Genomic DNA, 16300 nt, shown 5'->3' with positions numbered 1-16300 from the left:
GGTAAGCTATAGGGAGAGACAGGTCATATACAATATGTACAACAACCAAGAGGGAATAATAAGAGTGGACGATGAAGAACGAAGTGCTCGTATTAAGAAGGGTGTAAGACAAGGCTGTAGCCTTTCGCCCCTACTCTTCAATCTGTACATCGAGGAAGCAATGATGGAAATAAAAGAAAGGTTCAGGAGTGGAATTAAAATACAAGGTGAAAGGATATCAATGATACGATTCGCTGATGACATTGCTATCCTGAGTGAAAGTGAAGAAGAATTAAATGATCTGCTGAACGGAATGAACAGTCTAATGAGTACACAGTATGGTTTGAGAGTAAATCAGAGAAAGACAAAGGTAATGAGAAGTAGTAGAAATGAGGACAGCGAGAAACTTAACATCAGGATTGATGGTCACTAAGTCAATGAAGTTAAGGAATTCTGTCTGCTACCTAGGCAGTAAAATAACCAATTATGGACGGAGCAAGGAGGACATCAAAAGCAGACTCACTAGGGCAAAAAAGGCATTTCTGGCCAAGAGAAGTCTACTAATATCAAATACCAGCCTTAATTTGAGGAAGAAATTTCTGAGGATGTACGTCTGGAGTACAGCATTGTATGGTAGTGAAACATGGACTGTGGGAAAACCGGAACAGAAGAGAATCGAAGCATTTGAGATGTGGTGCTATAGACGAATGTTGAAAATTAGGTGGACTGATAAGATAAGGAATGAGGAGGTTCTACGCAGAATCGGAGAGGAAAGGAATATGTGGAAAACACTGATAAGGCGAAGGGACAGGCTGATAGGACATCTGCTAAGACATGAGGGAATGACTTCCATGGTACTAGAGGGAGCTGTAGAGGGCAAAAACTGTAGAGGAAGACAGAGATTGGAATACGTCAAGCACATAATTGAGGATGTAGGTTGCAAGTGCTACTCTGAGATGAAGAGGTTAGCACAGGAAAGGAATTCGTGGCGGGCCGCATCAAACCAGTCAGTAGACTGATGACAAAAACGAAAGACATGACATTCAAGAAGAGGAAAACAGTCTTAATTCAGCAGAGTGCAGTCCTCGTTCCAGTACGAGATGCCTTGCTACCTGACTGAACGTTTCACGATGTAGGATTCTTCATGAGAATGGACTGTATCCTTTTCATGTGCAGAAAGTTCACCACTTAGAGCCACTTGATTGTGCCAACCGTTTGCACTTTTGTAACTGGTTAAATAGAAATTGACAGCTCTATCGCTTCATAATGTTCAGTGATGAGGCAACCTTTACAGGAGATGGTAGTAACAACATGTATGCCTGAGCAGATGAAAATCCCCATGCCTAGGTAGAATCTCAATTTCAACTCAGATTCAGTGTCAATGCCTGTTGTGCTGTTGTGTGTGACCAGTTACTGGGGCCATTTATTCTCTTGGGACATTTAAATGGTCAGACATACAGTAACTTTTTTTACGTGAAGACTTAACGCAGCTTTTTGAAGATGTTCCTCTGGAAACAAGATGCCACATGTACGTCCAACATGACGGGGCACCTGTGCACACAACCACCATGTGGCAACAGCTTATCTTAATCAGCAATTCCCACATCGATGGAGAGGTCGCGAGACCCTATCAACTGGCCTGCCAGATCCTGAGATTTAACACCCCTAGATTACTGCATGTGGTGGTGGATGATAAGACATCATGTATGAAGTTTAGGTGGAAACACAAGAAGAACTGATATAATGCATTTTCGATGCCACAACGTCAATAAGGAAAGCATGTAAAATTGCAAAATGCTACTCACACGGTTCACTTCTGTGCAAATCTTTGCCTTCAAATGCAGGGGAAAAAAGTCTCACTTTCTTTAAATCCACTCTGAATGCAAGAGACTGTTACAAAATTGTGTAAATTGATTATTATGTGCATTTTTAATAGTGAAATCCTACAATAAAATCTTTTTCTGACATTTTCCTGACTTTTTCAATTACTGTAGCTCCATAATTATGGATCTGATCCCATTACTTCATTAACATTTTTTGTTCCTAATTATCTAAGGAATACCATCTAGAAACTGGGAAAACCTCCTGACTCATGCTGTATATTGAATCTAATGGCAACAAATAGACCTGATACCTTTCAGGATGTCCACATCGAAACTGGTGTCAGTGACCATGGTGTGGTTGTGGGAACAATGATCACCAAAGAAGAAAGGACAACTAAAACAAGCACAAAGATATCAGTAAACTAGATAAAAAATCAGTAGTGTCATATCTCTTATGAGGAACTTGTAACTTTTAACACAGGCCAGGAGCATGTAGAGGAACTCTGGCTCAAGCTTAAAAGAATAGTAGATGATGCACTGGAGGGATATGTACACAATAAAACCATTCATAATGGGAGGGAACCTCCATGGTACACAGTCACTGTAAAGTAATGTCTAAAGAAACAGTTATTATTGCATAATAGCTGTGAAACAAAGCGTAGGGCTACAGCTAAGAACGATTAGATAGAAAGATGCTGTATGAAATCCATTTGGCTGCCAAGAGAGCAATGTGTTGTGCCCTCTGTGAGTACTGTAGCAGAATGTTTAATTACATTTCACAAAATACAAAGCAATTCTGGTTGTATTTAAAGGCTGTCAGTGGCACCAAAGTTAACATCCACTTCCTAGCGAATGAGAGAGGAACTGAAATTGAGGATAGCAAAGCAAAAGTGGAAATGCTTACTGCATTTTCAAATGTTCAAAACCCAGGAGAATAGGCCTCAATTTAATCCTCATACCACTGAAAGGATGAATGAAATACTTATTAGTGTCAGTGGTGTTGAGAAACAGCCGAAATCATTAAATTGAACAAAGCTTCAGGCTATGATGGAGTTCCTATCAGATTTTATATTGAATTTGCAGCAGAGTTAACCCCTCTTTTTAACTATAATCTACTGTACATCCCCCAAACAAAAAAACATGTTCAGTTCTTGGAAAGAAACATGTGTCCCTGTCTACAAGAAGGGTAATTAGAATCTCAAACATAATGAAGTATCTTTAACAGAATGACTTCCTCAATCCGAAAAAGCACAGATTTCAAAAATACTGATCATGTGAAACCCACCTCACACTTTTCTCATATGACATACTGAAATCTTTTGATCACAGCAACCAGGTAGATGCAGAGTTTTTTGATTTGCAAGAAGCATTCAACTCAGTACTGCACCTACACTTATGTCAAAAGTACAATCATATGGGGTATCAAGTGAAATTCAGTGACTGGATTGAGGACTTTTGGTAGGGAGGACACAGCATGTTATCGTGGATGGAGATTCGTCGTCAGATGTAGAAGTAACTTCAGATGTATCCCAGCGAAGTGTAAGGAGACCCTTGCTGTTGATCTTGTATATTAATGACCTTGCAGACAATATTAATAATAAAATCAGGCTTTTGCTGATGAAGCAGTTATGTATAATGAAGTATTATCTGAGAGAAGCTGCATAAATATTCTCTCAGATATTGATAAGATTTCAACATGGTGCACTCTATGACTATAATATCAATGAGTCACTGTTGGAATTGTGAAACTCCTACAAATACCTGGGAGTAACACTTCATAGGGATATGAAATGGAATTATCACATAGGTTCAGTCGCCAAATGGTTGACTTCAGTTTATTGGTAGAATACTGGGGAAGTGCAATCAAAAATGGTTCAAATGGCTCTGAAAACTGTGGGACTTAACATCTGAGGTCATCAGTCCTCTAGAACTTAGAACTACTTAAACCTAACTAACCTAAGGACATCACATACATCCATGCCAGAGGCAGGATACAAACCTGCGACCGTAGCGGGCGCGCGGTTCCACACTGAAGCCCTAGAACCGCTCAGTCGCACCGGCTGGCAAAGTGCAATCAGTCTGCAAAACACTCATGTGACCAGTTCTAGAATATTGCTGAAGAGTGTGGGACTTGTACCAGATAGGATTAACAGGGGATATTGAACATATATAGATGAGGGCAGCACAAATGGTTACAGGTTTGTTTAATCTGTGGGAGTATGTCATGGGGATACTGAAGAAACTGAACTGGTAGACTCCTGATGACCAGCATAAACTTTCCCGAGAAAAGTTTGTTAATAGTGTTTCAAGAACCAGCTTTAAACGATTACTCTAGTGATATAGTACAACCCCCCTACAAATCACTCACATAGGGATCATGAGGATAAGTTTATTCCCATACATGAATGGAACAGGAGAAAACCTTAGTAACTGGTATAAAGGGACGAACCCTCTGCCATGTACCTCAAGGTGGTTTGTGGATTGTAGGTGTTAGTAGAAGCCTAAAGAAGTCCATTGTATTCCTAGCAGGATTCGTGAATCTTGTTTTGTAAATGAGATGTTGGGATACGGTTCATACTGTCTCACCTGATTAACTAATGCCATTGTCTAATCAAATATTTCAAGTGTTTGTGTATCTTCATGTGCTACACTGCCACGAAACGTATTTGAATTCCTTGCAGTCATCACTGAAAGTTTTTGCATTTGAATTCCAGCTATCCCCCTGAGTTTCATTATCTTCAAACTCAAAATCACTATCTATTAATATCTTTAGTAACTTATCGGCAGTGAATTTACTGTTCTTTCTACTGTTTTTAATGTTGGTTGATCAGTTGCTGTTTTGAGTAATGTGTGTCAGATGACTCAATAAGAAAACAAAACTGCAGGATAAGGTGTTCATGGAGACACTTATTTGTATAAACACATGTTCACATCTAGATTGATTAATAAATGAGAGACTGGCTCATTGGTTATGGGAATGCTTGTAAGCATTAGCAGCATTGGGAAGCAATACAAAATCAGTTCTTTTGCAGTGTCAAGAGGTTGTGAACTGATGACTGTAAGTGAACATGTCTTGATACATGAAATTCTTCCCGTCAGAGATGACCCAAGTTTGCAGCCAAATAATCAGATTATTTATACAACTCACAATTAAAGAGTACATGTTCAATGCTAATCTAAGGTCAATTGATTCTTAGAGGGCTGCCACAGTGTTATTAAAATTTTGAGCATCTTCTGAAGCATGCTTTATGAGAAATTCTCGAGGCATACCTTATCATTTCTCTATCCCTACAACTTATTGGACAACTCACTAATCACTTCCTTTCCCCAATATGTAACGCTAAGTTGCCCTGACAGTCCAAAAAGTTTCAACAGTGCATAAATGAATTAGGGTCTCCTTCACGAGTATAACACACAGAACATTCACATAAGATGTACAAAAAGTTTCGCTACCAGTCACATTAAACGGTTATTTATTTGTCACACAACCAGTTTTGGGCTTGTGCCTATCCTCAGGTGTTTATACATTCATGTACATGTTTAATATAATAGAGGGAAACATTCCACGTGGGAAAAATATATATAAAAAACAAAGATGCTGTGACTTACCCAACGAGAAAGCGCTGGTAGACAGACAATATAAAAAAACACACAAACAAATTTCAAGCTTTCGCAACCCAAGATTGCTTCAACAGGAAAGAGGGAAATACGAAAGGGTGTGTGTGTGTGTGTGTGTGTGTGTGTGTGTGTGTGTGTGTGTGTGTGTGTGTGGAGGGGGCGCTAGTGTATACCTGTCCCTTTTGTCCTTTCCCCCCCCTAAGGTAAGTCTTTCCACTCCCGGCATTGGAATGACTCCTTACCCTCTCCCTTAAAACCCACATCCTTTCGTCTTTCCCTCTCCTTCCCTCTTTCCTGATGAAGCAACCTTGGGTTGCGAAGCTTGAAATTTGTGTGTGTGTGTGTTTTTTATTGTGTCTATCTACCAGCACTTTCTCGTTAGGTAAGTCACAGCATCTTTGTTTTTTACAAGTACATGTTTACATACAAGTGGGACAATTTCAAGAGGTGAGGCAACATTTGTCGAAAATATAGCTGTACTTGTATAACGATGAAGCATCATTATTATAGTTACATTGTGGTGACAGTTTTTCCACTTAGTTGCGCATTTGTTATCATATTTACGTCCAAATTTCAGTTTTATAAAGCAACAAGTGTAGTACTAAGTGGAAAAACTATCACCACAGTGTAGCTATAATAATGATGCTTCATCTTTGTGCAAGTATAGCTGTATTTTCGACAAATGCTGCCTCGCCACTTACGGTTGTTCCACTTTTATCTGTTTAGTCACCAACAAATAATTTTTTTGTATTTATACAGTGATTGCCAACAATATAAACATGTCCATCAATGTATAAACACCTGAGGATGGGCACAATCCTGAAACTTGGTTGTGTGACAAATAAATAACCTTTTATTCTGACTGGTAGCAGAGATTTTTCTACACCGTATAAAGGAACAGTCACGTAGTTCAACAGCCTCCACTATGGATAAAATTAACATTCATATAACTATGTGAGACTGCCGGAAAAGTCTTTTGGAATGTTATTCAATTCCTGTGTTGCATTGCTTTGAATGTCAGTTATGTCATTTTAGTATTGACCCTTCATGTGAGTTTCTGCACTTGTAGTTTTGTGATAGGTTCGTATTCACAGCACCCTGTCTTGTTGGACATTATGTTCTCCATCCAGAACAGAACTGTTTTCATTTCAATTAAATCCCAGCAGGTGTCCACAGTTTGTCATTTACCTTTACACACATTATTCTCTTCTTCAAAACATGCTTTAGAATGTCTCGAACACTTGATTTAGAGAACTTTGCTCCACTGCAGTTTATGAGAACAAAGTTCAACCTGCCACTGTAGGTAGTTGTTTATCCAAGAATAAAATCGCCCTCTGAACTCTTTGGGTGGACAGTGTCGGTTGATTTACCGAAACTACTTTTTAAGAGAAGCCTGCAATAACTCTGTTACGGGCTGTATAATAATGTTAGTCTATATAAATTATGAGTAAATTTTACTAGAGAGAGCCATTCTTGCGATGTAAAAATTGACGCCATTGCGAGCTTTTGATTCACATTGTAAAATATATGTGTATATGGAAGGAAATCAGTTAGTAGAACAATAAAATATTGTTCATTTCAAGAGGGTAAGTGTTATTATACACCCAGCATATACTTCTATTGTGATTTAATAATAAATACCAACTTGAGAACAGTTCCGACGGGAGCGTTCAGTTCTAGTGAAATAGTTCGATGTTTTCTTCGGAAAAGAAGTCACTTCATGGATCATTCAAAATCCACAATAGTGCCTGGACATTTCACAGAACTGAAAGCAATCTGATTGCTATGCAACAAAGCCCCGAAGAATATTTCTCTGTACTTTGGTTACCACTTTCAGCTCAACATGGTATCTGCAGCATCTGGAGCAGATTTCTACAACAGTGGAAGAGTGTAATCACTATCAGTTTCACACATCGCCCTGTGTACGCTGTGTGTATTTACCCACAACAGTGAACATACAGTTACTCACACACATAGAAAGACAATACGAGGTGGTGTGGGAAACATTTCTGTATAAAGGTCCTGTAGAGCTAAACAGTAATTAGCCTAATAGTAGTAGTGGTAAACAAAAAAAATTTCTTTTTTTTCCCAAAGGAGCCTTTATAGTATCTGAAGAATCAAATTATTGCAGTGGGCGAACACTCGGCATGAAGACTTTCAATAATCATGGCTCTTCATTTGTACTCTGCACTTGCGCATAACATGTTGGCCTTTTGAGGTTCTGACTGTTTACAAGATGCCTACAGCTTTGAAGAACACCAATCGCAACCTCCAGTGGAACTACGATATGGCGAGAAATTCAAATTTAAATTTATCCGGATTTAAATGCTGCATCCTGTATATACTGAAAATCAATATGCTAACTACTGCTGTCCTGAAGGAGAAGGAAATCTTTCATAATCTATTGACAAATGGTGTGAGCTCTGGGGTTTAACAGTTTATTGCAGTATTTATAACTTAAGCTTTAACATACAAGTAATATTTCATGATTACAGTAGAAAATTTCCTTTTGTTGTTTAGGTCGTGGTGATGAAATAAGTTGGAAGTGAGACAGTAAGAAACACAAAATTCTGTCTTAGAAATTTTATATAACTGGTTTCCACTTGTTTTACAGCACCCTTTCAAACAGATTTAGCAGCACTTAAATAATGATGCCACTGGTTGATCTAAAATACTGTGAATTTTTATGTAGGATTTCTTTTCTCTGCAATGTAAATAATATACAGGAGAGGCCCTGCCAAGCCAAGTGACAAGATGAAAAGTAGTAGTGGTTTCCATGATAATCCACAATCATCTCCATTGCATCGCCACAATGAGCTTGTATCTTGCGCTGATACTGGCATTTCAGTTAATTCATTTAAGTCCCTTCTGTCATCACTTAGTTGTATATCACCTTTCAGTATACAGTTTGTAGACTGGTTATTTAAATGGCTCAGAGCATTGCTAACCAGCTGCTTGCTGTCAAATATTTTTAAGTTTTCTTCATCTGGCGGTAAAGATGGAGGAATGCTGTTGGCCGCTAACCTGCGAGAGAGATCAGCTTCCGCATGTGTGCTATGGATCTCTGCTGTCAGTGTCAGTGAGTCATCTTTTACATTATGTTTGATATTTTCTGCCTGGAGTTTCTCTATTATGAAAGAACCAGGTTTAATTGGAATCTTCACTATTCTCAATGCATATATTTCATTTTCCTTATGAATTTTATTGATTCTCTTCAGCTCAGCAATCTGCAACAGGCAACACAGATTACAAAATAAATTGCGAATTATAATTCGGAAAAAACCCACTTCAAATACTCACTGAGCAATTAAAATCCAGGGATAGTGATTGTAACGTGTCTCCTTGTTGAAGTTCTTTTTCAACATAATGCTCCTCTTTCTTAGAGTGTAAAGGGAAATCGTTGTCACTATCATCACTTTGATGGAAAATGAATTCAGTTTCCTCAAAATCATTGGGAGCAACACTTTTTCTGAAAAACAGAGAAGTCAGCCATTTTTAATTAAAGTTAAAAATCTTACACCAAACATAATTAGAACAACAAATCAGAGGTGCATGTCAATCAAAACATAAATAGTTTACGTAATGAATGTGTTTTAATATCTGCAATTGCTAAGTGTGCCATTGCTTCAGCTTAGTTTTTGTCTGACACTTCAGTAGCTAATCTTGCTACAGGTCCAGTCATTTACTGGAAGTATTTAAAACTAAAATATCTCACCCATACTACATATACAAGGTGTAAAAAATAAATGAAAATAAACTATGTACAAAAATTTTACTGTTTCATTCACAAAGAGCTCCATTTCCCTGCTAGATTCCATGAAAGTTTTGAGGCTAGTGATGTTCAGAGATAGTGTTCAAAACTCCGGTGTGATGAACATTACTTTAGAGATGTTGCTGAAAATGTCAAAGGTCATCTATTCACATTAATTCACAACTGCCAAGTGTGTGGTAGTGATTGTCTGATATGCTCAGAACAATGTGGTGTTTCAGAAATGATGGCTGCAACTTCAGCTAAATGGGCATCCATCTCTTCTGAAGTCTCTATAGAGGAGTTATGCACCTGATGTTTCATTTATGAATTTAACCTGATCTGATTAGGGCCATCAGGCCCTGTCTTACACCAGAGCAGGGTTTCACACATACAGTGCATTTTTTCACATCGTTATTACCTAAGAAATAACAATTTTAATATGGCACACAGTATTTAAATGCTTTGAGCCCCTAAAGCAGCAGTACGAATAAATTATACCGACTGTGACAAAATAGATGTTTTGTTTCCCGATCCTAGCAGCCAGACAGTGGTCACGCGCATGTGCGTGTGTGCATTGTCTTATTTCACAACAAGGCCTTCCAGCCAAAAGCTTACCTGTTTAGTAGTATTTGTTCCTGTGGTGAGTAGTAATCTATCCTTTTCATAACATTGAATCCAGTATGGAATAATGACAGTTCCAACTTACATATTTTCAGAATCAAATGCTAATACTTCACTAGGCACTCGCCACACAATACTCATAATATGTAGAACAGCCTAACTGCTTAATAAGACTTCCAAAATTCTGGTAAGTTTGTGAGGCAAACTAATGTGCCCCACTCACTTGCACCATTTCCCATACAAAAAGATATCCATAGAGATGTTGCTGACCTAAAATGATATTCATCACACAGAAGTCTGAACACTGTCTCTGAACATCGTCAACATCAAAACTATCATAGGAATAGTAAGGAAATGGAGCAGACATTTTGTCACATAAACACACGAATAATATGAAAAAGAATGATAAAGTATCTCAAAAGTTAGGATAAGACACAGAGTGCTGTTAATGGGAGAGGGACAAACAGACATGGCACAAGATCATTCTGAATATGGGTGTGCATACATCAGTTGCAAATGATAATCCTCCAGCACCCTGCAATTGTTAGCAATTTTAAAGCTTGTGATTACAGTCAAACTGGCGAGTCACATTTATATTGTCAGGAACATGAATAGGAAAGATTAGCAAAATTAAAGGATAGAAATCAAGCTTGCACTGTTGGTGAAATAATTTATGTCAATGATGAGGCTGGATTGTGTAGTGGCAATTAAGAAGTCTTACAGAAGTAGGGAACCTTAGAAAAAAATGGAATGTAATCTGAATGATAAAAAGCTACTCTGGATGATACTACAAGCAGCCAGCCATGTAGAGTGGAGTCACAAATATGACATTAACAGTAGTGGCAGTATATTCTGGTAAGAATGATACACGCATATTTGACATTCTCCAGGAAACTATTAGTCTTAAATGAATTACCTGACAACACCAACTGTAGTGTTGGCCCTACTTTATCACGTAAGAATAAACAGCTGTGTTCTTGCCCATAATGTCAATCAATGTTATTTTAGCGTTTAGCATGAAACCAAGCAGAGGAAATGCCTTCAAAAACAAGATGTGACAGCTAGGTGTTAACTCTGAGTCTACGTGATGACCTGTTGAAGAGAAGAGCAAAAGCTGATCAAAATTATCAAGGGAGGTACTTTTCAAAATGCACTATTAAGTTCAAAGAGTGAGTACAGAAGGAGATAAAACTGATGGTGAATGGAGAAAAATAAAGCTCAAACATGCAAAGATAGATGGAAGAATCCCACCACCAAATAAATATAGACAATCATAATACCGAAAAGAATAATAAATGTTTGTTCCTCATAACACAGTGACCAAATGTTAAAATCTCTAACCTTTTCTTCCTGAATTATATATATGAATTTCCCGGTTTTATTAATATTTACACTACTGTGATCCATAACATAACAACACTGAACTGGGGTTCTAATTTTAATTTCTCACCATTTTGCAAAAGTTATATGTTTGAGTACTGTCTGTCCCTCCAGTAGCTTTCCAGCCAACAGTACTTTTCCATAGTGACAAATAAAATTGTGTTTGAATGCACTAAGGCAACAAACAAGCAAATTTTTGGAAGGTAATTACACAGTTACTAAATCAGGGCTCTGATTTCTCTGGAAAATCTGGAATTCTCAGGGAATTACATTTTACAATGAAATGAATACCCCTTGGTGCATACAGGCGTTGATATAAGTCAACAAGGACAGCTGAAAATGTGTGCCCCGACCGGGACTCGAACCCGGGATATCCTGCTTACAGGGTAGATGCTCTACCCATCTGAGCTTCCAAGGACGCAGAGGATAGTGTGACTGCAGGGACTTATCTCTGGCATGCCTCCTGTGAGACCCATATTTGCAACTTATTGTCCCACAGTATATTCATAGTGCCCTTGCACATTATACTCATTACTTGTGGGTTAATAGCTGTTTCCCGTAAGAGTTTGGGCATTGTTTGTGGATCCACACAGAAGAAATGGTGTATACCTGTCCGTTTTCCCCCCTGAGGTAAGTCTTTCCCCTCCTGGGATTGGAAGGACTCCTTACCCTCTCCCTTAAAACCCACATCCTTTCATCTTACCCTCTCCTCCCCTCTTTCGTGATGAAGCAACCTTGGGTTGCGAAAGCTTGAAATTTGTGTGTGAGTGCGCTTGTGTGTTTATTGTCTCTATCAACAAACCAACGCTTTCGTTTGGTAAGTTACAGCATCAACACACACACACACACACACACACACACACACACGTTACAGCATCAACACACACACACACACACACACACACACACACACACACACACACAGGATGGTCCATTGATAGTGACCAGGCCAAATATCTCACAAAATAAATATCAAACGAAAAAACTACAAAGAACGAAACTCGTCTTAGCTTGAAGGGGAAATCCAGATGGCGCTGCTGTTGGCATGCTAGATGACACTGCCATAGGTCAAACGGATATCAATTGCGTTTTTTTTTCATTACATATTCGTGTCGTACGTAAAGAAATATTAATGTTTTTGTTGGACCACTTTTTTCACTTTGTGATAGATGTCGCTGTAATAGTCAAAAACGTATTAGTACGTGGCATCACATAACATTCCACCAGTGCAGACAGTATTTTCTTCGTGATACAGTACCCGTGTTAAAATGGACCATTTACCAATTGCGGAAAAGGTTGATATCGTGTTGATGTATGGCTATTGTGATCAAAATGCCCAACGGGCATGTGCTATGTATGCTGCTCGGTATCCTGGACGACATCATCCAAGTGTCCAGAGCGTTTGCCGGATAGTTACGTTATCCACGGAAACAGAAGCGTTCAGCCACATGTGAAATGTCAACCAAGACCTGCAACAAATGATGATGCCCAAGTAGCTGCTGTCGCAGCTAATCTGCACATCAGCAGCAGACAAATTGCACGAGAATCGGGAATCTCAAAAACGTCGGTGTTGAGATTGCACCCGTATCATATTTCTATGCACCAGGAATTGCATGGCGACGACTTTAACATCGTGTACAGTTCAACCACTGGGCAAAAGAGAAATTACAGGACAATGACAAATTTTTTGCACACGTTCTATTTAGTGGTGAAGCATCATTCACCAACAGTGGTAACGTAAACCGGCATAATATACACTATTGAGCAATGGAAAATCCACGATTGCTGTGACAAGTGGAACACCAGCGACCATGGCGGGTTAATGTATGGTGCGGTATTATGGGAGGAAGGATAATTGGCCCCCATTTTATCAACGGCAATCTAAATGGTGCAATGTATGCTGATTTCCTACGTTATGTTCTACCATTGTTACTACAAGATGTTTCACTGCATGACAGAATGGCGATGTACTTACAACATGATGGATGTCTGGAAGCTGGCCGGGGTGACTGAGCTGTTCTAGGTGCTACAGTCTGGAACCGCGCAACCACTTTGGTCGCAGGTTCAAATCCTGCCTTGGGCATGGGAGTGTGTGATGTCCTTAGGTTAGTTAGGTTTAAGTAGTTCTAAGTTCTAAGAGACTGATGACCTCAGAAGTTAAGTCCCATAGTGCTCAGAGCCATTTGAACCATTTTGATGTCCAGCACATAGATCGAGTGCGATTGAAGCAGCATTGAATAGCTTATTTCATGATAGGGGGATTGGTCGTCTAAGTGCCATACCATGGCCCGCACGTTCACCAGATCTGATATCCCCGTATTTCTTCCTGTGGGGGAAAGTTGAAGGATATTTGCTACCGTGATCCAGCGACAACGCCTGACAACATGCGTCAGCACACTGTCAATGCATGTGTGAACATTAAGGAAGGCAAACTACTCGCTGTTGAGAGGAAAGTCATTACACGTATTGCCAAAGGCATTGAGGTTGACGGACGTCATTTTGAGAATTTATTGCATTAATGAGGTATTTACAGGTACTCACACTGTAAGCATGCATTCTTAGAAATGATAAGTTCACAAAAGTACATGTATCACATTGAATCAAATGTTCAAATGTACCTCCGTTCTATATTTTAATTTAGAAAACCTATTTGTTACCAACTGTTCATTTAAAATTGTGAGCCATACGTGTGACTATTACAGCGCCATCTATCACAAAGCGAAAAAAGTGGTCCAACTAAAACACTCATATTTCTTTACATACTACATGAATATGTAATAAAAAATGGGGGTTCCTATTCTTAAAAAACGCAGTTGATATCCGTTTGACCTATGGCAGCGCCATCTAGCGGGCCAACCATAGCGCCATTGTAGTTTTTTCGTTAGACACTTATTTCGTGAGATATTTGGCCCAGTCATGATCAATGAACCACCCTGTATATATATTTTACCTGGAAAAAAATCAAAGAAATATCATGGAATTCCATGTTTTTAACCTAGCATTGGAATTTAATTATATTGAGATTTAAATTATAAATTTTAAAATACATAGTATTTAAAAGTGTGTTAATTATATGAATATTATTCTGTAAAAAATTATGGATATTTAGAAACTGCAGTCAAATTACTGTTTATAGCTAGTATATCTCAGCTGCCTCAACCACAGTTAATTTTTTATCAGGAACTTCTTATGGCACTCTCTTGCTCCCATACCCGGAATTCTCAGGGAATATTTCTTCGAATCTGAGTAATTATCCTGTAAATGGAATTCGGTAGAGTCTTATTTTTTTCTTTGTACCTGGGAAATACTCCATGAAATAAACATTTTTGAGTTTGTTCCAGATTGAACTTTTCTTGTAGTTTATGAAAAGTGACCAAATGATCACATTGATTTCATAATCTTACATCCTTTGAGGCATAATTTCTTGCTTTCTGTAAAATTGGATTTTGAAGCTCTGGGACTGACATGTTTTTCAGACATCCTGCCCACCAAACCTTCAGCAATATTTCTCCTCAACTCCAGAAGAGGAACCTTTCCGTACAGCTGCCTTTTTGAATCTTCTTCTTGGCCCATAAGCAGATGCAAGTCTGCCAGCATGGTTCACATCTCCCGTATTATAATTCTAGTCCTTTATATTGCACTGAATGTTAGTTTTACTGCCATGTTTCTGCTTTCTGCATACAAACATAACTCTTTCATGGTAATTGGAAATCAGACAGGCAGTTTTGACATCTTTCCACAAAAATATCCCTGCGTTAGATGATGACATCCTGTAATCAAAGTCATCTCTTAATTCCTTTAGAAGGTGAAGATTTTCCCATTCATCGCCATTATGCCAGAAGATAAAATCTTCTCTACTTCTAACCATGATGTACAACTACCCTGTCTTCTACTGTTTAATTCTCAAATTCCCTCTCTGGAGATTTATTTACTTCTCAATAATTGTCAAATGTAAACACGAAGCCTTTCTGGTCTGCAATACACCACTCTGCAACCACGCTATACTGGTTTCATTGTGTTGCATTGTTTCAATGAAATTCTCCCTTTGAGGAAAATGACTGATTCAGTTCTCTCCCACTTTCTGTTAATTTTGGTCTACCACACCTTTCTGCTTTTGTCATCTGATTGATCTTGGAGAAGAGCTGCAACAATTTTGTTATCTGGTTATCAATCCCCTTTCATGTACGAGTACAAAATAAATGACCAGTCTTTGGAAGCGTTAACATCCATCAAGTATCTGGGTGCGACTATCGAAATTTCTCAAATGGGATGACCTGATTACACAAGTAACGGGTAAGACTTACTCTAGATTGTGGTTTTTTGGTAGAATCCTGAAGCGATGCAGTCCTTCAACAAAGGAAACTGCTTACAATACTTTAGTTCATCCAATCTTAGGTTATTGTTCGTATGTATGGGACCCTTAGCAGTTAGGTCTGATTCAAGAGATTGAGAAGGTCCAAAGAAGAGCAGAAAGATTTGTTGCTGGTACATTTAGCCACCACGAGAGCATAGCAAATCTCATAGAAAGTCTGCAGTGGGGCACAGTACAGTTGCAGATAGACGATGCATTAAACGGAAGGGGCAGGTCACTAAAGTCCAAGATCTGATCTTCGCCGAGGAAGTAGAGCATGTATTATTACCACCAACTTTCAAATCGCACAATGTTCACCATTCAAAGATAAGGGAAATTGCTCATACTGTGGCATTCAGACAGTCGTTTTTTCCCTCGCGTGATCCGCGAGTGGAACAGAGGAGGGGGAAATATGAATTTGGCACGAATAGTGCCCTCCACCACACACAGCTTGGTGGCTAGCAGAGTATATATGTAGATGTAGATCAATACACAAAAAGTGGCACTTTTCTGTGAATCAACATTTACAACAATGAGAATCATGCCAACAGTAAAATGAGCCATACATTTATGCAACTAGATTGACAAAGCCAGTAAAATACAATAAAAACATCAAAGAAAGGAACAAACTATTTTTGTGTAGCAGTACATAAAATGTGCGCGCACACACACACACACACACACACACACACACACACACACACACACACACACACATAAAAATTACAGATTTAACAAAAGAGGAGTGCAAGAAGAAAACAGGAAGTAATCATCATT

General features: G+C 38.7%; 1 protein-coding gene across 3 annotated transcripts in view; it reads right to left on the bottom strand.

The window, feature by feature from the left end:
• Window positions 1-7841: 7841 nt before the first annotated feature.
• The window catches only part of LOC126272898 (lysM and putative peptidoglycan-binding domain-containing protein 3-like), a 65213-nt gene continuing 56754 nt past the window's right edge, over window positions 7842-16300 (bottom strand). For 2 of the 3 annotated variants that reach the window (XR_007549275.1, XR_007549274.1), the window contains 3 exons: window positions 10709-10884; window positions 8721-8889; window positions 7842-8647 (listed from right to left, as the gene is read on the bottom strand). Coding sequence is in view for 1 of the 3 variants with exons in the window: in XM_049976156.1 (XP_049832113.1) it covers window positions 8105-8647; window positions 8721-8889 (712 nt within the window). In the remaining 2 variants the exon portion in view is untranslated. The remainder of the gene's footprint in view (window positions 8648-8720; window positions 8890-10708; window positions 10885-16300) is intronic. The other variant, XM_049976156.1, reaches the window with a different exon arrangement.

The sequence above is a fragment of the Schistocerca gregaria genome, chromosome 5, assembly GCF_023897955.1.
Source record: "Schistocerca gregaria isolate iqSchGreg1 chromosome 5, iqSchGreg1.2, whole genome shotgun sequence".
NCBI lineage: Eukaryota > Metazoa > Arthropoda > Insecta > Orthoptera > Acrididae > Schistocerca > Schistocerca gregaria.
The sequence above is the reverse complement of the archived record's forward strand: the minus strand, read 5'-3'. Positions and strand labels throughout refer to the sequence as shown.